General features: G+C 46.9%; 1 protein-coding gene across 10 annotated transcripts in view; it reads right to left on the bottom strand.

Moving 5' to 3' along the window:
- AMBRA1 (autophagy and beclin 1 regulator 1) overlaps window positions 1-27,191 on the bottom strand; it is a 208,474-nt gene that overhangs the window by 9,216 nt on the left and 172,067 nt on the right. For all 10 annotated transcript variants that reach the window (XR_009545601.1, XM_060176495.1, XM_016186443.2 and 7 more), the window contains 3 exons: window positions 24,190-24,378; window positions 22,786-22,940; window positions 5,739-5,878 (listed from right to left, as the gene is read on the bottom strand). Coding sequence is in view for 9 of the 10 variants with exons in the window: in XM_060176495.1 (XP_060032478.1) it covers window positions 5,739-5,878; window positions 22,786-22,940; window positions 24,190-24,378 (484 nt within the window). In the remaining variant the exon portion in view is untranslated. The remainder of the gene's footprint in view (window positions 1-5,738; window positions 5,879-22,785; window positions 22,941-24,189; window positions 24,379-27,191) is intronic.

The following is a 27,191-nucleotide window of genomic DNA, read 5'->3' as shown; positions in this document are numbered from 1 at the left end:
TCCCTGGCCCTCACTGTATGTTTTGACGAGCAAATTCTGGGCTGCATGAGGTACCATGTGAAACCAGATGCCAGGGAGCCTCTGATTTACAAACTTGTCAAGATTTATTGACAGGTGGCAATACATGTGGGTCCCTGCCAAATTCTTCCTCTGCAATTCTTGTTAGTCAGGGTTGGTTAGTGACAACAAACTGTTCGCACCAAACCTACACCAAACCATGTACTGCGTGACCAGGAGCCTTCCTTCCTATCTCAGAAAAGGGGCCGTGAGAAGGCCCACTCTGTCAGCTGGGAATGTCCCCAAGATGCTGACAGCCGAACGGTCCCTTCAGTTCTGACCCCCCAGCACTCATCATCAGCTTAGAGCTGTGAACTCTAGTCAGTCAGTCATTGACAAGGCCAACTGCCAAAGAGGACACAGGCTGTGAACACTGTACTGAACCCTCCTCACTCCTCTCCTCTCCCCCCATAGGCATGACTCTAGCCTGCGTTGAAGAGCTTTTGTTTACTTAGATAGAGAGACACCCAGAGGGAAGGGAGAGATGGTGAGGGAAAGAGAGAGACACCTGCAGTAGTCGTGAAGCTTTCCCTTTGCAGGTGAGGAGCCAGGGCGTGGACCCTGGTCCTAATGCATTATAACGTGTGCACTCTACTGGCTATGCTATTTCCCAGCCTCATGATTTGTTCTACTTTCTGCAGTTTAGAAGCTTAAGCTACAATGAAACTCATGAATTTGGCTGCAATTTTGGCCAGTAAGAAAGAGATATTCTTTCTAGCCAGTTTAAGTGTTAACTTAAACACTTAACTTTCAATACCCAGTGTCACTGATTCCCATCTGTAAGCTGAAGGATGGCTCCAACCTTCTTCCTCTTCCTTGGGTCTTATGATGAGTCATCATAAAGCTCAAGCGTTAGCCAGCCTAAAGCTCTAGGTTCTTCCTGGGAGCTTGACAGACATGCAAAGGATGAAGAGTGGGAAGGCCAGTGAGGGTCAGCCTTTCCAAATGGACTCACACTTAATGCCCAGCATCTGTAAGCTGGGTTTGGCTCAACGACTCATGGCTGGACCTTCAAGACTCCTGAACGCAGCACAGCTAAGAGAAGCACTACAGGGAGCCACCAGCTTGCTCAGTTCTAAATTCTGAAATACACAGAACTCTGGCTCTGGATTTCCCAACTTCTTGGGAGTATTCCTTTTTTTTTTTTTTTTTTTAAAGATTTTATTTATTTACTCATGAGAGCTGATAGGAGAGAGAGAGCAAGAATCAGACAGAATCAGAATCTAAGGACTGAACTCGGGACCTCATGCCTGAGAGTCCAAAGACTTAGCCACTGTGCCACCTCCTAGACCACAGGAGTATTCCTTTTGAGAATCTTCTATCAGCTATGTGGCTATGAAGGGTTGGACCTCAGCAGAGGTCTGTCTCCTTGGAAAGAAGGCCTGTTTCCAGGAAGACCTGTGTAGCCCACTCTCTCAGGAAGAGATGGCACCTGGCTCTTGCGAGGGGGAGACTACGAGATGCTATCTACGAGATGGTTCCCCCTTTGATTTCGAGGCATGCCTTTCTCTCCTTGGTCAAAGATGCTTGATCATAATCAGTCTGCAATGGGAGCTCCTCTTAAGGGCTATTTTTGGGCCTTGGCAGGAGTCCCACAATCAGCCAGTGGCCCAGATGCCCCAAAGTCCCAGTCCACTTTTCTCCTGACAAGAGTCCCTCGGTTCTGTCTTCTGAGCTGACACTGGTCTTCCCAGCAACACCCCCAGCCCCATTTATAGGGCTGATCTATGAAGCCGGAAGTGAGCAAGCACCCCCTCAATTCAATCTGGTAGCTCACACCCACTGTGGTTATCAGTGGGGGTGTTGGCTAGACTGGCAGTCAGCCAGAGGGACAGCAGCAGCCTGGGAGGAGTGGCAGGGGGTGGGGCTGGGAGGTGGGGGTGGTGGTAAGGGAGGGGGGGGGGCAGTGCAAAGGGGAAGGGAGCACATCACTGCTACAGAGGTGGAGAGACTGGGTTGTCAGCCACCACAGTGGCTGTGTACAGGGACTGCAGGACCAGTTATTCCGTTCCTCACTGGTCCTAAGCATTCCTCCCCCTGGAAAGAGGGGAGTATATCTTTAGGCCTTTTCCACTGCTAACTGCCAAGTTTTAGTCTCTACCAAGAGATGCCCAAGGAGCTTGTTACCTCTGTCTTTGTGTTTGGAGAGAATGCTGAGACTAAGACAATGGAGGGAAAATCAAGAGCAGGACTGAGAGCACAAAATGAGGTGCAGCTGCCTGGGCCAGGGACAAAGGCAGGCAACCACCTGTTTGGAGGGAGGGCTGTAATCTTGGCCCAGCTGGCTGGCTGGATCCCGTGCCCTTGGGAACGGGTGTGCCAGGGAGCTGCGTCACATGGGGACAAGCAGCAAGCCTTAGACAGCTGCCTACTAAAGAGACAGCAACCCTGAGCTCCAACTTCCCTGTTTATTTGTTCTCCTCATTCTGGGTGAGAGATCAATCAGAGACTGTTCAAACGATGTAAGCATTCTCCTGAATCCTCTCTCATTTTCCACTGTCCCAGCCACCTGACCTGCTTAAGTGCCTCACCATGGTGGACAGCTGCATCTTTACCTGAGGCCTAAGGAGAATGACAAAAATGAGTAAGTGTGCTCTTTGCGAGGGCAAGAATAGTGCTCTCATCACATTTTCTTATTCACATCATCTGTTATTTTCAAAAGGATTATTTATCTACTAATAAGAAAGAGAGAGAGAGAAGGAGAGCATTACTCTAGCACATGTGATGCTGGAGAAGGATCTGAGGACCTACCCCACGCTCACATTTTATCTGGTGGAGTTCTTTATCTCCATAAAAAATTAATACGGGTTTTTGATGAGGGGGTGGGGTGGGGGGGAGAGGCTAAGAACCAGCTACAGGAAAGAGGATTGGAAAAACCAGGAAGCTTAATTCCACCACTGATCTGCTGGGACTTCCTGGGTGCATCTTAATTTTCTTACCTATATATCATTCACAGTCTCTGCCTAAAGAAAAAAACAAAAACCATATAGATATAAGCTCTGAGGGGCTTATGACCAAAGTCATGTCTGTCTTAATTTATATGGTGCCCTTGTATATCTGGCCCTAAGGTTTGGGGCACTCACCAACCTGATTCAAAAAAATCAGAAACAAACAAACAAAAAAAAAAACCCAGCAACACCAAAATAAGGCAGGTTAGCCTAGTTGTCTCCCACTTCAACACAACATCATGGGATGTTCCTCGCTGTGTTAAGTGACATCTTGCTCATGAAAGAGACTTGAGTCGGTGGTGGGTGAGTCCCCCAGGCAGGCCAACATGGCTCAAGCCTGCTAAGACTCTGGGTGGTGAAGATACCATATGGAAAGAAAAGAGAAAACAGAGGCCAAAGCCAGCAGCATGTTTGGCTGAGGCGCCTGTGACTCACACCAAGTATGTAGGCTGGGGTTTCAGACATAGAAGCCTTGGTGGGGCCATGACAAACTGGGGTAGACATGCTGCCTCTCAAAAAGCAGATCTTTTTTTGGTTTTGTTTTGTTTGCAAAAAGGGGACTGGGTGTTTGGTTGGGACAAAGCTTAGTAGGTAGAACTACAGACAAGACAATAAAACCGAGGAAGGTTGTCTTGGAGAAATGGGGCAGGGGATGGTAATCACAGTACTGGGCAAAAGTAAAATTATGGGGAGTCCGGTGGGGTGGTAGTGCAGCGGGTTAAGCGCAGGTGGCGCAAAGTGCAAGGACGGGCATAAGGATCCCGGTTCGAGCCCCCAGTTCCCCACCTGCAGGGGAGTCGCTTCACAGGCGGTGAAGCAGGTCTGCAGGTGTCTATCTTTCTCTCCCCCTCTCTGTCTCCCCCTCCTCTCTCCATTTCTCTCTGTCCTATCCAACAATGAGGACATCGCTAACAACAACAATAATTACAAAAATAAAACAAGGGCAACAAAAGGGAATAAATAAATATATAAAAATAAATTCTTAATTAAAAAAAGTAAAATTATGGCCCAGAAGTCTGTGCCAATCCTGGAAAAGATGCCTATTACAGTCTTATGAATTCCTGGGAGGCAGTAGTAAGAGAATTAGTCTTACGTGCTTTGGGGAAAAGTATTTGGGGGCAAAATGGTCTTGGAACTGGCCAGAGGGAGGGAAAAACCAGAAGTGGTCGGGGCTGGGTAGTGGTACCCCAGTGGAACATGCATGTTACCATGCTCTATTACCATGCTCTATTACCATGCTCTAGGCACTGGCTCAAGCCCTTGTCCTCAGCTTCGTGGAGCAGTAAAACAGTGCTGCAGGGGACTCCCTTCCTATTTTCCCCCACCCTATCAATTTCTTTTTGTCTTCTCAAATAAAAGTAAGAACGAAAGGGGGGAGATAAAAAAAAGCAGAACTGAGTTAACAGTGTCGCGGCTGTGAGAGAGACAGGCTGTGCTCTGCTCCGGGACAGCATATGGAGCCAGAGAAAACGCCAAGGAGCAGGCCGGCAGAATCAGGCAGTCTCCTCTCTCCCAGAGCAGCTGGGTGACATCAGGCTCTGACAGCGGCCTCTCTTTGGGCCGGACTCTACAGATTCAAGATGGAATACGAAATGTGCTTTTAGAGACAGGCTTTCTTCATCCTGGACCACCGACCAAACTCAGCTGACAAGGGGACAATCACCAGTCCCTACCCAAAGAAAACACGGACACTCCCAACAGTCAGAAAGCTATCCGACCAGTCACACAGTGCTCTGAGAAGACTGCACCAGGTGAAGGACAGCATTAGGGTGGCTGGCAGTTATAAGTGGCATTTAGTCAGCTGGAAGCCTGCAGAGGCCCCCATAGCAATCAGTCGGATCTACTCTGAAGCACAGAGCTTGACACTCCCCACCTGGCTGGGTCTGGGAACGGATGACAGCCCTGGCTGAGACCCAGGGTCTTGAGTGAAGGGATGTTTGGACAGACCTCCTTCCTCCAAACAGCCAGAGGAAGGTGGAGGGGTGGCACCCAGTCTTAAGCCAGAAAGGTCCTGATTCCTCCCTCCTCCTCCCTCCTACTTTAAGACCATATAATCACTTTAACTTTAAATTGATCTTTTCAATGTGCCTTTGCTGTTATAAACCAGAGCTCAGGCAAACAAGAAAACAGGCAGGACACAGACACAGCCAGGCTGTTAGAGACTGGTGGCTTGACAAATTAGGGTTTTAACAATACTCTGTTTCCAATTTTATTTCTTATGTTAATGTCTAAGGCATTTACACAAACCCAAGACCACCTGTTGGATTTTTCAAAGAGGATTTTAGAGAGGAATCTTTGATCTTGATGCATTTGCCTGCAGGGAAATTTTACTATCACTAGGAGACTAGAGAAAAAGGAAAAACAAAGGAAAAGGAGAAAAAAAAAAATACCGCTGTCTTAGACTGAAGAAGACACAATGCCTGAACCAGTGTTTTGAGAGTATCTGGGAGGAGAGCTGCCCCATCCCATCCCCTAAGTGGAGAGAATTCTGAAAATGAAAATATGCAGGGCATATTGGATTGTGGGTAAAGCCATGACACATCTTTTCTGTTCTTCTCTGCAAAAAAATAAAATAAAAAAATGCCATGACTTTCCCAACAATCCAATACATTTCCCAACCCCCCCCCACCCACCCCCCCCCCCCCCCGCCGCCCGTCAACGGTCAGAGCTGTAAGCGAATGCTGAGCAGCTGCAAGTAGATACCAATCCCACCCCTGCCCTCACCCTACTCACTCTGGGCGGCAGATCACCAGGTCTCCTTTGTTGGTGCCATAGGCCAGGCCAAGTCCTGGCTCTGGCAGCCAGCGGGCAGAGTTGATGCTGACGTGTCTCCGTTGGTCAGCAGGCATGGGGTAAAGCACGTTGAAAACTCTCTGGGTGGGGGGAGGAGGGAAGAATAAAAGAAATGGGGGGGAGAGACAACGTGTTACCCGGGATGGTAAAATTCAGGGAGGAGCAAAGTTCTTGAATGGCCAGAAGCAAGTGAACCAAAAGGAAGCTAGGAGACGGTCAGGCTGGGGAACAGAATGACAACTCATTGTGGACTTGGGGGAAGAGGATGCGTCGGGTGGACCCTCCTACTTTAGGGGAGGGACTAGGGTTCTTTGAAGGAACATGAGGGGCCTACTTCTGCCTCTGAGCAGGTCACACTTCATGCCACTGAATCAAGCACCTGGGAAGGCCCATGCAGAGAGCCCAACTCACAGACTTAACCTTCCTCTGACCAGACAAACCAGTGAGAGTGAAGCCTGACTAGTCCTGTTACCATAGAAATCATATGCACTCCCAGCAATGGGGAACTGAAGGTGACAGGGGGGCGGGAGGGGGTGATAACACCAGAGAATATTCTTAATTCATCTAATTAAAAGCAATGTTAAAATTGCTATTGTTAAGGAAACCTAAAAGGTGCAGTAAGATGTAGAAAGGAGGGCAGAAGGGACTCTCAAACACATAGGTACACAGTCCCTTTCCAGCTTATATAAACCACACTAACCAGATCATCTCCGGTTCTCAAAGGAAGAGGGTCTGTCTCCCTTTAAGACTACATCTTTGCCCAGCCAACTATTTTCTTAGGAGGAAGTGTTGGTATCTCTAGATTTGGGGTAAAAGCTCAAATCGGAGTGCCACCCAGAGGTGGGGCAGTAGATAAGGTATTGGGAGTCTCAAACATGAGGTCCTGAATTTGACTCTTGCCTTCGCAGGTCCCAGAGCGATGCTCTGGTTCTCTCATTAATAAATACAATAGGGGCCGGCGGGTGGCGCACCTGGCCACAATGCACAAGGCCCTGGGTTCAAGCCCCTAGTACCCAAGTGAAGGGAGGAGCTTTGCAAATGGTGAAGCAGTGCTGCAGGTGTCTCTCTGTCTCTCTCCCTCTGCTACCACTACTCTCTGGTTCTCTCTATCCAATAAGCAAATAAAGATGATAAAAAATACAATAAAAATAATAATTAGGAAAAGAGGTCAAACTGAACTTCCCAGTCTCTCTGGCCACTGACCAATACGATGTTCCAGAAGTAATTTTAGTCAAAGGTTGAGTTAGAAAGACCTGGATTTGTGTCCTGATATAATCGCAACTGTCTAGGTGTTGATTTATACAGAGACAGCACCAACATTCAAATAATGGGGGAGATGAAAGTGAATGGTGTATATAAAATGCCTGGCGCAGTGCAGACTCCTAACCGCAAACTGCTGTTGTTCGTCACCAGCAACCTGCCTCTGGGCTTCAGCAGGCCCGAAGGAAAGGGCATGAAGCTGGCAGCGCACACGCTGGACCCGCAGGTAGTACAGTGCTTTCCCCTTAAGCTTCCTCAGGCCTCGGCCTACAGGGTAGGAATGAACTTGCCTGCTTTTACTGGTCTCTAGGAGCCATGGAAAGGGAAAATAAGTGAGGGTGTGACTGGCTAAGAAGTAACATGAAAAAATAAAATTAGCAGGGCCAGGTGGTGATGCACCTGGTTAAGCACACGTTACAACACGTTACAACACGTTACAATGTGCAAGGACCTGGGTTCGAGCCCCTAGTCCCCACCTTTAGGGGGAGCTTCACGAGTGGTGAGGCAGTTATTACAGGTCTCGCTCCCTCTCTACCACCTCTTTCCCCTCTGGATTTCTTGCTGTCTCTTATCAAATAGATAAAGACAATACCAAACAAATTTTAAAAAAAGAAAAAAATAAAATCAGTGTGGCATGGTAATAGTTCTTTTTCTGACCATTCTGATGAGACAAACAAACAAAACCAGAAATAAGTAAAAATTAAGCGAAGGGCCCACTCCTTTTACACCCACCGGGTATAAGAAGCCCTGGACGTGGGGGCTGCGTGAGAGACCTGTGCCAGCAGGCCTAGAGTGGAGTGAAGAGCCGCGTGTGCTCGGCGTACTGACACACACTAGAGAATCCCGCCCTGAGGAACTGCCCAGGCTCGTGGCGATGCACAGAGTGCCTGGGCAGCTCAAGGCACTGCCGGCCAGGTCCTGCTGCGTCTGCACACTGAATGGGTCTTTGCAGATGTGGAATTGCCTCTGTCCTGTGGTTGGCACCCCTCCCTCCCTGTCTGACTCAAGTCCAAGTGTCAGAGCTCCTCATTTATTTTTTTTTAAAGCTTTCTGGTTGTTTTTAATTAAGTAATTAATTTTCCCTTTTGTTGCCCTTGTTTTAAATATTTACTCCCTTTTATTGCCCTTGTTGTTTTTACTGTTGTAGTTACTGAGAGAATGGGGTAGAAGGGCCAGAGAAAGTGACCTTGGAAGAAGGGAGCAACTAAGATTAGTAAGTCAGACACCTGAAGGGTGTGTTGATTTCTTTATGAAGATCTCAAAAGAAAACAAACAAACAAGTAATAGAAAGTCATTTCTAGAAATGTTTCAGACCAAGAAAGCAGCAAGTAAGTAAGTCTCTCACGGGGCACATACTTACCTTGAATACTCTGTGGCTGCAGAGGATTAACAAACAAATGCTATCAATTTGCTTCTAAGTATAGGAACTTGCTTTGGGGACACAACTCTCAAAGGACCAGCTATGATGATGGCCCAGCTTAGGGAAGACAAGGTCAGAGGGGTAGGAGAGAAGTAATTAAAGGCTGACCCCCCCCCCCCCCCACACACACACCCCTTGCTGCACAGATATTCTCAATCTCCATGCCCATTTGAGCCAAGGGGCATCGATCTGTCCTCTGGCTATGGCAGCCTCCCTTTCTCTCCCCTCCCGTCTCCCCCAGCAAGTCCTTAAACAGCTTTGAAAGGGCAGCTCCCAAATGCCCATCTCCTTCAATGTTTGGGCATTAAGCTAAATCCTGCTTTGTGGCAGCAAGCCAGAAAATAACACGTGAAGATCAGCAGCCTCCAGGAGTCCCGATAAGCACTTGCTTATCACACTCTAATGTGGGGGAGGAGGGAGATGAAAGCATAAACTGGGGGGAAGCGGCAGAGAGTAAGAACACAGGGACTGCAGGATGGGTAGGAATGGCTGGTTTGTAGGTCTCAGAGGTCATCTGCTCTAGCTCCTTATTTCACACAAGCCTGAAAATGAAGGACCCCGGAGGTGTGGAAATCTGCCCATTTGGGAAGCTATCCAGAGATACAGTTTCTTCTCAGGCTCTGTACCATTAGCCCCAGAGACAAGAGAATATCCAGGCGAGTTCCCCAACACTGAGAGGCGGTTGGCAGCTCTTGGTAACCTGTAACCCCTAACTGTTTATGGCTTAGGAGAGTCTTTTCTTTACAATACTTATTTTATTTACCACAAATGAGAGGGAAGACTTCCAAATGAGAGAAAGAGAGAGGGAGGGGAGGAGGAGAGACAGAGAAGAGGCCAGGGCATCACTCTGGTACATGCAACACTGGGGATCAAACTGGGAGCCTCAGCTATGCAAGCCCAGTGCTCTACCAGTTAAGCTAGGTCCCCGACTGCTCAGTCTTTTCTTTTTTTTAATATTTATTTCCTTTTTATTGCCCTTGTTTTTATTATTGTTGTAGTTACTGATGTCATTGTTGGATAGAACATAGAGAAATAGAGAGAGGAGGGGAAGACAGAGAGGGGAGAGAAAGACAGACACCTGCAGACCTGCTTCACCGCCTGTGAAGCGACTCCCCTGCAGGTGGGGAGCTGGGGGCTCGAACCGGGATCCTTATGCCAGTCCTTGAGCTTTGTGCCATGTGCGCTTAACCTGGTGCGCTTAACCTGCTGCACTACCGCCCGGCTCCTTCAGACAGTCTTTTCAACCCAGCAGCTGGGTGATCTCTGAGTCTCCTCCCTGATTTCAATAGGGACTGACTCTGTAAAGCTGAAGTTTATCAACACCAACAAGAAAAAAGATCTGAGAGCTCGGGCCTTCACTAAAAGGCACCTCCAATGTGTCTCAAGTAAAGGCTTCCTGAACACCTACCAGATGCCCCAAAGCACCCCCTGGGGTGTTGAGGACAAAGTGGATGGCCTGCCTGGCCCAAGCTCCCTTTGCTCTCGACATAGGTGACACCCCACGAAGCCTGTACACAAAATTCCATTACACCCACGAAGGATTAGTGGAACCTGGGAGCCCCCTGTGGGGCTGCACTAAAGTCCAGATGCTGACTGATGTTTGCAGAGGCCTTTTTCCTGTCTCAGCGGATGCTGTTCCCTGGTACACAATGAAGGCCTACAGTGAACCCTTCTCACCCCCAGGCAGACTACTCTCACTTTTGTCCACTATCATTTTTTTAAATGTTTTCTTTTATTTTAATGAGTGAGAGATAGAGAGTGACATCAGGGCACTGCTGATGTGCTGGGAAGTGAACCTAGGACCTCAGAGCCTCAGGCATGGGAATCCTTGGCAGAACCACTGTGCTGTCTGCCCAAACCTCTGTCCACTCTCTGAGGAGGGAAATGGATCAGTATGCTAGCAGAAGCCCACTGTCTGGATTCAGTGCATCCAAGTGCAGTCTAACATGTCAATAGGGAAGGAAGGATGAATGTGGGCTCCACAGCCCCAAGAGAGTGGCAGCAGAAGTGATCCTTCCACTCCTGGGGTGTAGGATGGGCTCTTCTCCTTCTAGCCCACCTGGCCTCATTCTTCAGCCCTCCCTTGTTTTAACTGAGGGAGTAAGAGCAAAAGCAAATAATTCCCAGATCAAAACTAAAGTAGTCTTGTTTCTTGTTTAAATACAGGGAAAAAAGAGTTGTGGGAGGTGCTCAGTGAAAAAAACCTTTCTCTCTACCATTGAAGAACACAAGAGTAAAAATGAATTACTGCCCTCAACAATATGCTTTCTTTTTTTATTTTATTTATTTATTAAAAAAATTTTTTTATTAATTTTTTTATTTTTGAGAGAGATGCAGAGAGAGACACACACAGAGAAACACCAGAGCACTGCTCAGCTCTGGCTTATGGTGGTGCGGGGGATTGAACCTGGGACTTCGGAGCCTCAGGCATGAGAGTCTGTTTGCATAACCATGATGCTGTCACCCCCCACCCAATAATATGCTTTCTTTCTTACTGAATGTCAATAAAGCTTAGCCCATTAGCCAAAGCAGCAAACTACATAAGACTCAGATCAGAGCAGATAAGGAGCTAAAAGGAAAAACTTTGTGACTGTCTTGTTTACATTTGGGAATCTCATTGTCTGCAAAGCTGGAAGCTTGCCTTGGTGGCAAGAAGTCAAGTGCAGTCAGCAGATGTCCTTTGTTTGTTTGTTTGTTTGTTTTACCAGAGGACTATTCAACTCTGGCTCACGGTGGTGCAAGGGATAGAACTAAGATTTAGAAGCCTCAGGTAGGAACCTCCTTTAGTACAACCGCTATCCTGTTTCCCTCACCCTCTCTGTTGTCTTCTTAACTAAGATGACAGATGCTGCTGGGAGGCAGAGGAGAACTAGAGAAAGAGGCCAGAAGGGGCACAGGAGAAAGGACTCATCACGGTGGCTTTAGGAGATAAAGGAGCCACCAGGAGAAGTGCTTTCTGAGTAATGGGGGGAGTCAAGACAGGCATTGTGTTTTTAGAGAGGGTTGGTTACCAGAAGAGAATCAACTCTCGGGAAGGGTGGGGGAGTAAAATCAATGGAAAGCAGATGCTAAGAGACAGCTGACCTTTCTGCTGAAATGGATGGCTACACATCTTGTCACAGGCTTAGAAATGTACACATCCCAGAGCGGGCAGGGGGAGGGACACTGTTGTCCCTCACTGTGGATGACTGGAGCTTCTTTAACCCCCAACACCAGACTTTCATAGCTTTTACCGTCTTTAAGCCTCCGTGTACCCTGCACTGGAGTTTAGAGTTTGCAGGATGTTGCTGCAATTTGGGAAGCAGTTATTCTACTAGAACGCCAAGCTGCCTGTCTTTCCCCTTTATTCAGCTGAAGTGGGGCTTGCAAACCCGCCTAGAGCACCCCTTGTCCAAAACCAAATTTCCAGCGGAAGAACAGGTATCTCCTCTGCTTAACTCTTTAGGGTTTGCTGCTCTCGGCTGCAGCTGACAATCTGCTGCCTGACAGTCATTTATTTCTAGCCAACCTCCCGTGATGTGCTGAGACCTCTGAACTTTGTCTTACTCATTTGTTCCTCTCAAAGAGCTCCCAAAGACAACCAGAGGAATAATAATAATAATAATAATTATTATTATTATTATTTTGCCTCCAAGGTTATCACTGGGGCTCGGTGCCTGTACTACTAAGAATCCACTATTTCTGGAGGCCATTTCCCCCCATTGTTGTTGCTATTATTATTGTTGGCTAGGACAGAGAGGAGGGGGAGACAGAGATGGAGAGAAAAGACGTCTGTAGACCTGCTTCACCACTTGCAAAGCGACCCCGCTGCAGGTGGGGAGCTGGGGGCTCGATCGGGATCCTTACAACGGTTGCTGAATTTTGCACTATGTGCACTTAATCCAGTGCACTACTGCCCAGCCCCCAAGATTTCTGTTTTTAACCCATCTGATACATCTTAAGAAGAAAACGGGGGTCCGGTGGTAGTGTAGCGGATTAAGCGCACATGGTGCAAAGCACAAGAACCAGCGTAAAGATCCTGGTTCAAGTCCCCGGCTCCCCACCTATGGGGGGGGGGGGGCGCACATTGTCATCCCTTCACAACTAGTGAAACAGGTTTGCAGGTGTCAGTCTTTCTCTCCTCCTCTCTTTCTTCCCCTCCACTCTCCATTTCTCTCTGTCCCATCCAACAGCAGCAGCAATGACAACAGTAATAATGACAACAAGGGTAACAACAAGGGCAACAAAATGGGAAAAATGGCATCCAGGAGCAGTGGATTCCTAGTGCAGGCACCGAGCCCCCAAAATAACCCTGGAGGCAAAAAAAAAAAAAGAAAAGAGAGAGTTACTCCAACACTGAGGGCTCAGGGCCTGCACAAAGTTACTCCAACACTGAGGGCTCAGGGCCTGCACTGAGGGCTCAGGGCCTGCACAAATTACTCACAGCGGCCAGCTTTTCGTTACTTTTTTTTTTTTTAAATCTTCTCCACCTTTCATCTGATAGGACACAGAGAAATTGAGAGGGGAAGGGAAGATAAAGAGGGAGAGAGAAAGAGAGACACTTGCAGACCTGCTCCACCGCCTGTGAAGCTTCCCTTCTGAGGGTGGGGAGCCGGCTCAAACTCAGGTCCCTGAGCATAGTAATGTCTGCACTCTACCGGGTGTGCCACTGCCCTGCTCCAGATTTATTTTTAATGGGGGGGGGGGGGGCGGGAGGGGAGAACCTGAGCACCACTCTGGCATATGAAATGCCAGAGACTGAATTCAGGTCCTCATGCCTATAAGTCCAGAACTGGACAGTGCTCTGGTGAAGAAAAAAAAAAAAGTCCAACACTCTAGCCACTGTGCCACCTCCTGGTGGGCATCTACTTCTGTATTCAATGTAATACCAAGGCACTGGGTATTCATTCCTGGGACCTCCCAGAAATTAAAACAATCACTTCCTCTTACTCCTACTCTCTGAGTACAAATTCTTGAATTTCCTTGTTGTCTTTTTTTTTTTTTTTTTTGTCAAAGAAATCTCCACATGGGTAGGGTAACTGTTCTAGATCTTCAGCTAGTATCACAGAGTCTTTCAATACAGTCTAGTTGATAGGTATGCATATATATTACCAGAGCACCGCTTAGCTCTGGCTTATGGTGGTGTGGGGATTAAATTTGGGACCTTTGGTGCCTCGGGCAATAAAGATTTTTTGCTACAGGTATCTCTCTCTTATCTTTCCCCTTCCCTTTTATTTCTCTCTGTCTCTAACAACAGAAAGAAAGACAGTGATAAATTCGCTGTGCAGGCATTGAATCCCAGCAAGCCCTGGGAGCAATACAAATTTAAAATCCCAGGACTTTACACACAAGGAAAATGTGCTCAGTCCCTCAGATGCTTGCCAATTCTCAAAAATCAAAATGGTTTGCCTTGCATTTTTGAAACGACATACTGTAAATCTGTCACCATATTTCATGTGCTCACTGATGAAGTACTGGACTCTCAAGCATGAGGTCCTGAGTTCAAGTCCTGACATTGCATGTGCCAGAGTGATGCTCTTGGCTCTTTCTCTCATAAATAAGTCAATCTTGGAAGGAAGGAAGGAAGGAAGGAAGGAAGGATGGAAGGAAGGAACGAAGGATGGATAGATGGATAGATGGATGGATGGATGGATGGATGGATGGATGGATGGATGGAAGGAACTCACTCACTCACTGATGTTGGGTGAATTGCAGAAACGAGTAAGATGCTCCAGATTTCAGAAGAGCTGACTTATTCCTGCTGTCATTTGATTCAGGTCTAGAGGGTAACGTGCTAGCACACTGTGAGTAGGGATATATGCTCACGCATGTGAGCACAAGACTGCACAAGTGACACTTTCTCCTGAGATTAATGTTGAGTGCCTGCTGCATGCTAAGCACAGTGAGGGCTGGGGACTCAACAGTGAAAAAGGTCAGTTAAGAAACCAGAGACGGGGAGTCGGGCTGTAGCGCAGCGGGTTAAGCGCACGTGGCGCAAAGCGCAAGGACCAGCATAAGGATCCCGGTTCGAGCCCCCGGCTCCCCGCCTGTAGGGGAGTCGCTTCACAGGCAGTGAAGCAGGTCTGCAGGTGTCTATCTTTCTCCAACCCTCTGTCTTCCCCTCCTCTCTACATTTCTCTCTGTCCTATACAACAACGACAACATCAATAATAATAATAACTACAACAACAATGAAAAAGAAGGGCAACAAAAGGAAAATAAATAAATATAAAAAAATTTAAAGAAAGAAAGAAAGAAACCAGAGACTGGTACTGGGGGATAGTGTGAGCATCTTGACTACTATAAGGCCCTCAGTTTGAACCCCAGTACCGCACTGGGAGCACCCCAGCAACTCTTCCTCTCTCTTGTTTTAGAAGGAATGAAAAGGTTGCCGTAGGAGTGGTGGTGGAACCTGCACATATCCAAAATGTCGCCAAACAGTAGCATGAACACCATGAGAGGAGAGGCCAGTCTGTTCTGTCCACTGCTGTTTCCCCAAATGTAGCAGTGTACCTGGACCGTGGCAGGGTGCTCCAAGTTTTGCTAAGTTAAAAGAGTGAAAGGAAGTACAGGCTGCACTCTACTTACTAAAAGGCCACGGAGAAAAGAAACTGTCACGAGTTGCAGGAATCTGTCATGGAAAAATCTGCCTAAACGCACGGCTTTGACTGCAGCTCTAATGTTATTTTTAATTTTCTATCTGGCCCCCTCCCTTCTCTGACAAATCGCATCGGAGACACCCCTGACTTCTCCCTGGCCCCTCCCCGTTTCCCATAATGTGCTGAAGAAAGGGACTTTTTGAGGATGGATGCTTTGTGCCACATCTCAGAAGTCAACTTTAGGATAATTGCAGCGGAAGCAGCTTTTAATCAACTGACAGGCAGCTTTAAGAAAATTAATGAGGACAAAATTTTAGGAAGGAGTAAATCATTTCTGACAACAAAGCTGCTTCTCTTTCATCCCAATCTCCCCTTGAAGAAACAGGACCCTTCTAGGATACAAAAATAAAATATCTTTATTTTTGGTTTTGGCCACTCCTAAGGCCAGACAAGATTAAGAATAGGCTTAGTTGTCTTAGATCTCTGGCTTGAACTCGAGTTCTGGGTCACTGCTGAAAACCAGATTTTAGAATCGAGGGAAGATAATTGGATTACATCACAGGGTCAAAATGACGGGGAGGTTATATATAAAAAATGCAGGAGTGCCAGGCGTTAGCACACCGGGTTAAGCGCACATAGTGCGAAGCACATGGAACGGCGCAAGGACCCGTTTGAGCCCCCAGGTCCCCACCTCCAGGGGGGTTGCTTCACAAGTGGTGAAGCAGGTCTGAAGGTGTCTTTCTCTCCCCCTCTCAGTTTCTCTCTGTCCTGTCCAACAACAACAAAATGAAAACATGGCCACTAGGAGCAGTGGATTCGTAGTGTAGGCACTGAGCCCCAGCGATAACCCTGGAGTAAAAAAACAAGGGGGAAAAAAAAGAAATATATTTATTTTAAAAAAATAGAAAACAAGAATGCCATTAAGACAGGCCCGAGTTGTCTACCCCGAGACGTTGCATAAATGCCAGCAGTGTTAACAGCGCCGCACTAACAGATTCCTAATGTTTAATTGTCAATGATCTCAGTACCCTGAATTATTTTTATGAACATATACTAGTAACCGGTCCTAGCCAGATTCTGTGAGGTGAAAGTAAGTCAGCTTGTGCACAGGGAGGTGGCTCAGAGGTTGAGAGCAGGCCTTGTATGCACAAGGTCCAAAGTTTGGTCCCAGGTAGCACATATGCAGGAGGCCTCTCAGTCTCTTTCTCTCATGAAATAAGTGTGTGTGTGTGTGTGTGTGTGTGTGTGTGTAAAGGGGGGGAAAAAGGGGGTAAAGGGGGGAAAATCCAGCCAATGTTTCTTTATAGTCAGGTTAACACTAAAGTATATGTGAATGGTTCTCATAACAATATCCCTCATCCAAGAATAACAGTGAGTTCAGAGTTAATAAACTCAAGAAACACTCCTTCAGAGGCTGGGAGGTAGTTTACCTGGTAGAGTGCACACCTTACCATGTCAGAGTCTGAGCTCCCAGTCCATGGAAGCACTGTGTACAGCAGCTCTCCTCTCCACCCCCCCATGGGGGGGGGGAAGCCTGCTGGGAGGGGTAGGTGCAGAAATCCCTCCTACCCACTCGCAATGGACAAAAGAAATACTGGGGCTGGTGGCACCCCTGGTTAAATGGAAAAGAAATAGTCCTTCAGATGGGGAAGGACCAGGAGAGAAAGACAAAGCAGCTTCTCCCTTTTGAAGCCAAAACATAGGGGCCGGGTGGTGCCGCAGCCGTTTAAGCGCACACATTACCACGTGCGAGGAGGGCCCAGGTTCAGGCTTCTGGGATCCATGGGGATTGTGCAGTGAAGAGCCTTTCCCATCCTTATGAAACTCCTTGTGTGCTGTCTGTGTAGAGAGAAAAGCTGCCCCTCCCCCAGTTTCTGTGATGAAATAGCTACACCTCATTGGTGTTTTAGTTCACAATGCCATGGCATGCCATTCCCACCTCAGTGCTGACTTCGGTCACCATTCTGAGAAAAACAGCACTTGTTATTGAAGAACAGCTTGGTATATGACTTATTTTTGGTTTCATTAGTAATTTTATATTTTTGTTATTATGCTTTCACTTGGTTACAACCGAAGTTATTATAATGTGCAAATTGCCACTATTTTGGAGAATTAATTGCAGCTCTCTCTTACAATATTGTGCCTTGTTCCAATTAGAAAATGAACGCAGCGAGGGAACGCATGCAGTCTGGAGTTTTAAGAATTCAGCAAAACTTATGCTCAGCAATCTCTAAATGCCTAACTTAAAGGGGGAAAAAATAAAATAGAATAAACACAGAAATTAACAAAAGCTCTCCCTGGCACAAGTGTAAGGGAGTCAGAGAGAAACAAAACCCTGAGTCACAGAGCTGAATGTCCGGCCTGGAGGAGCCTTGAATGGACAGGGTAGGTGGGGGAGGATAAAATATATACACAGGGCCTGCAAGACGGTTCAACTGGGAGGGTCTGTTTTGCCAAGCATGTGACCCAAGTTCAAGTCCAACCATCACCACAGCGGGGGGAATGGGTGTCCTGCCCTCTTTCCCTGTCCTTGGCCTCTATCTGAAAAAAATCAGCAGGGAGTGGTGAAGCCCCAGGGACGACATCAGTAAAGTACTCAGTCTTCTTATTCCTGATCTGCCAATCTTATTAAATTGAACCTCAGACAGAGAGGAAAACAGGAAACAAACAAACAACCCCCCCCCCCCAAGACTCTAGAAGCCAAGGACAAGAAAATGAAAATGACTCAGTCTAGTGGGAAAAAAGGAACCAAGCAGACAGATATTCAAGAGAGAACCCTGGAAAGCAGCAACAGCTGAGAGAAGATGGGAGGTGAAGCAAGACAGCCAAATAGCTAAGATTTGGGTAGGAAATAGAACACAAACACCACTGTGCCTGCAGCAAAATTAGCAAAGGATCAAAGCACAGAAAACTGCACCAAGAAGAACATTTGACCCTGTCTCTGCCTTGCTGAAGGAACTGAGGGCAGAAGCTACATGGAAGAGGACAGTCACAAAAGGTGGAGGTTCTCAAACTGAGGTGGGTGCACACCAGTTATTTGGAAAGCTTGTTTTGCAAATACAAATACCCAGATTCCTTGCCCCAGTCTTTTTTTTTTTAAGATTTTTTTTTTTTTACATTTATTCTCTTTTGTTGCCCTTGTTTTACTGTTGTAGTTTTGTTGTTGATGATGTCGTCATTGTTGGATAGGACAGAGAGAAATGGAGAGAGGAGGGGAAGACAGAGACGGGGAGAGAAAGAGAGACACCTGCAGACCTGCTTCACCGCCTGTGAAGCGACTCCCCTGCAGGTGGGGAGCCGGGGGCTCGAACCGGGATCCTTACACGGGTCCTTGTGCTTTGTGCCACGTGCGCTTAACCTGCTGCACTACCACCCGACGCCTTCTTGCAACATTCTTATTCTGCCTGCATGTCTGAAGTGGAGTCTGTATTTTAACAAGGGCCCCAGTGTTCTAATGCAGGGTGTCCAAGGAACACAGTTTAATCCAGACATTTGAAGAACTGCTGAGAATTAAGTGCACCAAGACTAATAGCAATTAGCAATTCATTCTCAAAGAGTTTCCATAGGGGATGTGTAAGAGATAATCTCTTGGGAAGAGATGTCACTTAGTGGGAATTAAATAAGCCAAGGCAATGCTCTGGAGGATGTTCTCCTAGGGAATGCCTGTTGGCCCAACAAGCTCACCTCTTTGAACATTACCACAGTGAATTCCAAGAGGTAAACACCAAAGGGAAGGGGGCTTCTGGGGAAAGAAGCTTTATGACTTTGAGTAGCATTTCTTTAAGGACAAAGCCTGACAGTACTGCTGGAGACATCCATCTACACTTATCCTTGTGAAGAGAGAGACGCTCTACTGCCCCATTAAAACACTTGCTCCCTGTTCTCAGATAAATGTGCACTTCTCGACTTAAAAGAGGGTGTCTTCCCCTTCCCACCAACTGACTGAATTCAGGGACAATGGCTGGATACTTTGATGCCTTTGGATTTAAGGGGCAAATAAGTTCTGGAAAACCAGTTTAGAGTCGAGCTGGATGGGCCCAGAAGCTTGAGAAGCTTTGATTTAATTTCTTGGGTGAGCAAAAATCCCTGAATGGGAGCTTTCTCATTACTTTGGTTCCTTCTCCTAAGTGGCAGGTGGTGCCTATTGAGAATCAAAAAAGCCTCACTGGGAGGCCTGAGAAATAGCTCTTGTCACAAGGCATGAAGCAGCTGGCTAGCTGCCTTGAGCCCTTAGCAGGATAGTACTGGATTAGCGCTTCTCCTCAGCAGACCTTCTCCGACTACATTCTCTTGCGTTGCTGGTCTATATGTGACAATCGCTGGGCTCCTGCCTGGCTGCCATATATTTCTGGTAACTTATGGAAAAGAGGAACTTTTCTAGGATGAAGGACTGGCAGGTAGCATCTAGGAAGTGGGCAGGAGCCCAGGCTTCCAGAAGAGGCTGGAGATGTCCATTAGCGCTGATGAAATCAGATTCTGTCTCTTAATGATTATGAGCAGTTGTTCTACAATTATGCAGTAGGGTGAGAACAACAGCAGTTATGGCTGGGATTCTAGGTGGTAAAAACAGGCACCAGGAAATTTAACCACCTAAATCTGAAGATAAGCAAAGTAAGGATACATAAATTAAAACTCAACTGCCACTCTCATGTAGCTAGGTAAGGACACAGGCCAGACAGATGAACTTCCCACAGAGTCCTCTTCTGATCACTCAGTGCTAAGTATTTCCACTGTCTTATGGAATCTACGAAATCAGGATATTCCCATCACGACGATGTCAAGAGCAGAGAATGCCTGCTGCTGCCCTGACAGAGACTTGGTGGGACTTGATGTCACTCATGATGGGTTCTGCTAGTTACCACTTAAAAAATGCAAACAGGAGGCTTTTCTTGAGATTCTCTCTCTTTTATCTGTACTTATTTATTGCATAGAGACAGCCAGAAATTGAGAGGGAAGGGGGTGATAGGAAGGGAGAGAGACAGAGAGAGACACCTGCATGTAGCCCTGCTTTACCACTCGCAAAGATTTTCTCTTGCAGGTGGGGGCCGTGGGCTCAAACCCAGGTCCTTGAACACTGTAACAGGTATGCTCAACCAGGTGTACTACCACCCAGCCCCGAGACTTTCTCTCATACATTCAGCTCTTCCTGAACAACAAGTTCCCTTATTAGGTGCTCACATTTTGTGAAGATGAAACAGACACAGTCTCAACTCTCAAGGAGCTCTGAGCTTGGAAGGAATCATGTTAAGTGAGGTAAGTCAGAAAGAGAAGGATCAATATGGGATGATCTCACTCATAGATAGAAGTTGAAAAATACTATCATGACGCCATCCTGACTTCCCCGGGCAGACAACCTTACCAAAGTGTCTTGGATCCACACTCCCCAGAGCCATACCCCACCAGGGAAAGATTGAGACAGGCTGGGGGTATGGATCGAATTGTCAACACCCATGTCCAGTGAAGAAGCAATTACAGAAGCTAGACCTCCTACCTCTGCACCCTATAGAGATCTTTGGTCCATAGTCCCAGAGATATAAAGGATAGGGAAGCTTCCAATGGAGGGGATGAGATATGGCACTCTGGTGGGGAGAACTGTTTGTAACTGTACCTCTTATCCCACAACCTTGTTGATCATTAGTAAATCAGTAATAATAATGAGAAGAATAAGAAATTGAAAAATAAGAAAACACAAAGCAGATATGGATTGGCTTTGGTGTACTGCATCAAAGTGAAAGACTCTGGATGGGAGACTGGGGAGGGCTCAGGTCCTGGAACATGATGACAGAGGAAGACCTAGAGGGGGTTGAATTATTATGTGGAAAACTTAGAAATGTTACACATGTACAAACCACTGTATTTTATGATTGACTGTAAATACATGACTGCAGTCTGGTATATAGTGTTAACATGAGCATGTGTACGAGCCATGGTGGTAGCACAAGAAACCAGGTATCGATTCTGTTTACGGAGCTTCCACAGCAGAAGAGGGCTGGTGGGCAGCTGGTGATACACTGGGAGTAATTATAAGTAAAGGCACACTAACGAGAAAGGCTTCCTTTAATTCTGGGTGTTTAGAAAGTGGCTCAAAATGAGACAGGGTCTCTGTGGCAGACAGGAGGAAGAGGCTGAAGAGTGTATAGCAGGCATCCACTTCCTTCTTTTTGTTCTGCCTTCAGGGTTATTGCTGGGGCTCAGTGCCTGCACTACGAATCCACTGCTCCTGGAGGCTATTTTTCCCCTTTTGTTATTCTTGCTGTTTATCATTGTTGTTGGATAGGACAGGAGAAATGGAGAGAGATGGGGAAGACAGAGAGGGAGAGAGAGAAAGATAGACACCTGCAGACCTGCTTTACCACTTGTGAAGTGGCTCCCCTGCAGGTGGGGAGCTGGGGGCTCGAACCAGGATCTTTGAGCCGGTCCTTGTGCTTTGTGCCATGTGCGCTTAACCTGCTGTGCTACTGCCAGGTTGTAAGTCATGGCTTCTATCTCTAGAATTTTCTTTAAAACAAATATTCCCCATTCTAGGCCTTCCACAAGCATTCACAAACAGAGCATTAAATAAGGAACTCTGGGAGATATGCCCCAAGGGCTTATACTGAATCTAATTGCCTGACCTAAACAAACACCACAAAGTCAATGAAAACACACAACAACACATACCAAATGCATAAAACTATGAACGCCACCGGCAACACAGGTTCTTGGCTTGAAGAGAACTTAAATATGGGGGGCTGGGTGGTGGCACACCTGGTTAAGCACATGTATTACAATGTGCAAGGACCCGGGTTCAAGCCCCTGGTTCCCACTTGCAGGGGGAAAGCTTTACGAGTGGTGAAGCAGGGATGCAGGTGTCTCTCTGTCTCTCTCCCTCTCTACCACCCCCTTTCCTCTTGATTTCTGGCTGTCTCTATCCAATAAATAAAGATAATTAAAAAAAAAAAGAAAAAAAGAACTTAAATATGATCTATTAGAGAACTGTTTGATTCCCCAAACTATGGTCCACTGCACCTCTGTGCAGTATGGGAAGCTCAGTCAGGGCCTGGTTCAGTTGAGTCAAGAAGACCAATCATCCCATGAGACCAAGAAGGCTTTTATGGCAATGCTGGAAAGGTCCAGTCTTAGGCAAAAGAGGACTCCAAATAGGACCTTTCTCTGCTGGTGAAGTAGATGGTTACATGCATATTGTGCAAAGTTCTCATTTTCCATCATAACTACGACTCACAGAAAGAAACATTTCATGGTGGACTATTTGTCTTTTTTTGCCTCCAGGGTTATTGCTAGGGACTCGGTGCCTGCACTATGAATCCTCCGCTCCTGGAGGCTATTTTTTCCCTTTTGTTGTGCTTGTTGTTTATCATTGTTGTAATTATTACTGTTCTTGTCTATTTGCCATTTTTAAAATTGCTTCCTCAAAGTATGATACACACAATTCTCTCTTCATTGGGTCTTTTCTGTGTCTCCAGACTAAAGATCTCACGTGGAGGTAAGAGTACTTATTCAGCTTCCAGGTCCCTGAAGAGCCCAATTCTTTACCCAGGGGGCAGAGAAAGACCCTTTACAAAATCCAGAGCTTCCAGGACTGAAGGCTACTGGTCATGGGTGCGATGCGTCTTTTATTACCCCAAGAGCGTGCCACCTCTGGTCCTGGCTAGTAGGGCATATCACTGTCATTCACTACCTGCCAAACCTAACAGAGTTGTCACACAGATGGCTAAGCAGTGGCACTCACCCTCATGGAGGTCTCGCCACCATGGGCCTGTTGCAGCCTGAAGACCTGGGCCACCATGTGCTCTGTGGATGGGTGCAGCAGGATCCTCCGTGATGCCAAGCCCACCATCACATATCTGCCCATTGGGGACAGGCTCACTGAAATGGCATTGGGACCTGAGGACCAGCAGAACAGAGAGATACTTTTCAGACTTCGTGGCATGATGAAAAAAAAAAAACCCGTTTCCACTCGTCTTCTGTCTCTTCTGTTTGTACCCCAATCTTCATCTTTGGTTGGTCATCTCATCCCAGAGCATTTTAGCAGGGAGAACAATGTGAGGGTAAGTAAAGTGCTAAGTAGAGGGTTTGGCATAAAGTACCTGATAAATATTAACCACGATTAACACAGAATTGAAGGGTGGGGGTAGACAGCCTAATGGGAATGCAGAGACTCTCATGCCTGAGGCTCTGAAGCAGCAGGTTCAATCCCTTGCAGCACCATAAGCCAAAGTTAAGCAATGTCTGGTGGAAAACAAACAAACTAACAAAACAGAATTGTGGTTGTAAAACTGGTATACTATAAATACTATTTTGAGTCTGCTTTTTTTTTTTTTTTTTTTTTTAACATTAAACGTTATGAACATATTTCTACCATTAAGGTTTTCTTCTAGAAGGGAATTATAAGGGCACTGCCACTACGCTGGCAGTGATGCTGGGGATTGAATTTGGGTCTCATACCTGCAAGTCTGGCACTCTAGTCACTGCACTACATCCCAGGAATCACTCCCCACCCCACCCCCACCCCCGAAGCTCTAGACTCTGGCTGCTGGTAGTATTGGGATCAAATTGTGGAAATACAAATCCTATGCTCTACTGCTGTTATCTCCTCATTGTGTGCATTTTCTTTAAAGATTTATTTATTTATATAATAGAGAGGAGGAGATGTAAAAGGGAGAACCAGAGCAACATTCTATCATATGTAGTAGTGGAGATCAAACTCGGGACCTTATGCTTAAGAATTCAACATTTACCCACTGCACTACTTCCCAGAGGACTCATCTGTATTTTTCAATGGGGTGCCGAGGCATATGCCACGGAGCCCCCCGGGACGGGGGGGGCTTTAGTCGCCTCATAGCGTCTGAGTGTGCCTGCTTCCTTCAGCCATGGCCAGAACTCCTCCCTGAGTCATGGCCATAATAACAGGAACACGCAGTGATGTAACAATGGTAGGAAGGACTCCTATTCTGAAAGGCTTCTGCCAGGCTATTAGCCTGGACACCTGTAAAGACATCTTTTTCTGGCCTGTGCCCCTACAAAATAGGGGAAGAATGGGACCACTCACCCCACCTAAGCTCTGCCTCACCGAGCAATGCCCACGCCAAGATACAAGGGTCCCTGTCAGGAGGCTGAACTTCCGATCGCTTACCAAATCGCTTGGTGTAGAGCATTTCACCCAGGTTGTGGGGAGCCAGCGAGTACACTGCCAGGATGCCTTCATCGGGGAAGCCCCTTTGGCTGCTTGGGATGAAAGCTGCCAGGAGCTGGCCATCTGCAGAAATGTCACAGCTGGCGTCATTGTAGATCTTGCAGTTCTGCACCAGCACATTCACGGAGGCTGCAGTAAGGGGGGGGGGGGGAGGGACGGCAGAGAGAAGGTAAGAGAGTTTGAAATTGATGCTGTGAAAAACTCTGGGTCAAGAAATTGAGAGATCTTTGTTAAGAGCCTGACCAGCTTCTAAAAATGCCATGGACTGTCTCGTCAGCCATACTAACAAAAAGCCCGAGGCAGCAATGATGGCGCTTCTTCACTTTAATAGGGGACTACAGACAGCCAACACAACTATAACCACCTGCTAAGCCTTAGCTCACACTTAGGAAGCATCATTTAAGAGATCAGATAAGGGAAATTATTAAAAATTGTTCCCGGAGAGCCACTCAAGGACTGATATTGTCAAAAAGGATCAAAACCAAGTTGGATGAAAATGTAAACCCTCTGGTTCTGAGAAGAGATACCAGAAAATCCACCCCACACCTGCTACGTGACCTTGGCGGGGGAAAAAAGTCACTGCCCAGATTTATTGCATGCATTCTCATTCAAGAGAACTGGAATACAATGTAGAGTCTTCAATCTTGTAGGCAGTTCCTTGCTAATAACCCTAACCCCCAGTACCACAAAGAGTAGATACAGCAAAGTAAAGCCTGGTTGGCTGAACTCTCTGCATCTCTCACTGTGTTCTGTGCCTCATCCCATATCAGAAGCCAATGCCCACATGCTGTCAGAGCCTGCATTTGGCTGTTAGCGAGAATAAAGCGCAGGGCCAGTCAGGCAGCAGGTTCCACAGAAGGACATGGAGGGTGGGGGAGGGGGGAAGGAGTATCTGTTGGTGGGGAGAATCTGCCCCACTCAATGGATTACAATGGACTAATGAGATGTCACTTGGCATCAGGACTCTGCCCACATGCTTTGTTTCGGGTTTTCTTTTGTATCCCTCTCGCAGTCCTTGCAGGAGGAGGTGGCTAACACTACACGAGACAGAACCAGAGTACCCTCATGGGCACAAGCAGGACAGAGCAGCATTCAAAGGGGCCTAGCTCCTCTGGACTTTGCCTCACTGAGATCTACCTCATACACAGAGACTTCTGAAACATCTTCTTTTACTTGAAGATTACACGAAAGCCTGCCGTTGGAGGCATTATGGTGAAAAAAGAGAAAAAGCCAAGGTTGGCTGCCCTTGCAAAATTGCGGTAAACCAAAAGAAATGATTTGTGAGGTCGGGGGAAAGTTTGCCCATGGAAATTACCTTGTTGAAAATAAATCAAAGAGGAGCTGTTTGGAGGCCTTGAGGCCGAAGAGATCATAGGCGTGCACGGTTTTTAAAACCATATTCACCACCATCCCTTCTTTCCCTCTATGCTGCAAATTAAGCCACAGGAATGACAAAGTAGACCGAAAAAGACATCAGAATACACCGATACAGCTATGGTGCCAACTCTCGGGGGCTGGCACCTACAACACCATTACACACAAGGCCGAGTAGGGACCACAGGATGGTTCTGTTTGCTAACTAATAACATAATGACATCCAAATACTAACTGCTATCACCATTAGGGCTCTGTACTGCTCAACTTCCAACCCACCATCTGCTCTAGTCTGAATGGCTGGGTTTATCTACTTAGCACTGGGACCGTCTGTCTGTGCCTTACTCAGGGTCCCAGTGCTATTGCCAAAAAGATGACAATCTCCTCCCTTGGACTGACACACCATTCCACTGGAAGCTCTAGAGTCAGGGGAACTGGGAAGCACTTCAGGGGTGAGTACATTAGTTTTCTAGTCTTGAGAGAGATACAAAAGAAACTGACAATTTAGACTGAGATGCAGGGAGAAAAAAGAAATGAAGAGATAATAAATATTAAGATGCAAATAAAGAGGGTAGGAATGAGACTCTGGATTTTTACATTTTATTTGTTTTTTCATATTTATTTATTCCCTTTTGTTGCCCTTGTTTTAATTGTTGTAGTTATTATTGTTATTGATGTTGTCATTGTTGGATAGGACAGAGAGAAATGGAAAGAGGAGGGGAAGACAGAGAGGGGAAGAGAAAGACAGACACCTGCAGACCTGCTTCACCACTTGTGAATCGACTTCCCTGCAGGTGGGGAGCCAGGGGCTTGAACTGGGATCCTTTTGCCAGTCCTTGTGCTTTGTGCCACCTGCACTTAACCTGCTGCGCTACCGCCTGCCTCCCTATTTATTTATTTTGGATAAAGACAGAGAAGTGGAGAGGGAAAGGGAAGACAGAGAGATACCTGCAGCTCTGCCTCACCACTCATGAAGTCTCCCCCCTGCAGGTGGGGGCCAGGGGGTTTGAACCCTGGTCCCTTGCATGGCAGCCGAACTGAGTGTTGCCGCTGCGACTCTGATAGTTTCACACCACTACCATTTTCTCCATAGTTAATGTCTCATAAATGCCTGGTGGGAGGGTCAGGCAATGAGGCACGTGTTTAAGTGCACACACTACAGTGCGCAAGGACCCAGGTTCAAGCTCCCTGGTCCCCGCGGGGGGAAAGCTTCCTGAGTGGTGAAACAGAGCTGCAGGTCTCTCTCTGTCTCGTTCCCTCTCTAACTCCCCCTTCCCTCTCAATTTCTCTCTGTCTCTACCCAATAATAAATAAATAAATAAGTAAATAAATAAACTTGAAAATGCCTGGTTAAAAAAAAATGCTTGGTGGGTGTTTTGTGAAAGTAGGCCTTTTAATCTTGCCGTTCCACTGACAGTTCGTGCATGCTACCACGTACGTACTCAAACTCAGACACCTATCAGGACCCTCAAAACTCACTAGCAATATAAAATTAGCACTTAGCTGCTTACTGCCAGATTAATTTCTAATGGGGCTAAGGAGGCTGGAGTGAGGAGGAGAATATAAGA

Source organism: Erinaceus europaeus, chromosome 17 (assembly GCF_950295315.1).
Source record: "Erinaceus europaeus chromosome 17, mEriEur2.1, whole genome shotgun sequence".
Classification (NCBI taxonomy): Eukaryota; Metazoa; Chordata; class Mammalia; order Eulipotyphla; family Erinaceidae; genus Erinaceus; species Erinaceus europaeus.
The sequence above is the reverse complement of the archived record's forward strand: the minus strand, read 5'-3'. Positions and strand labels throughout refer to the sequence as shown.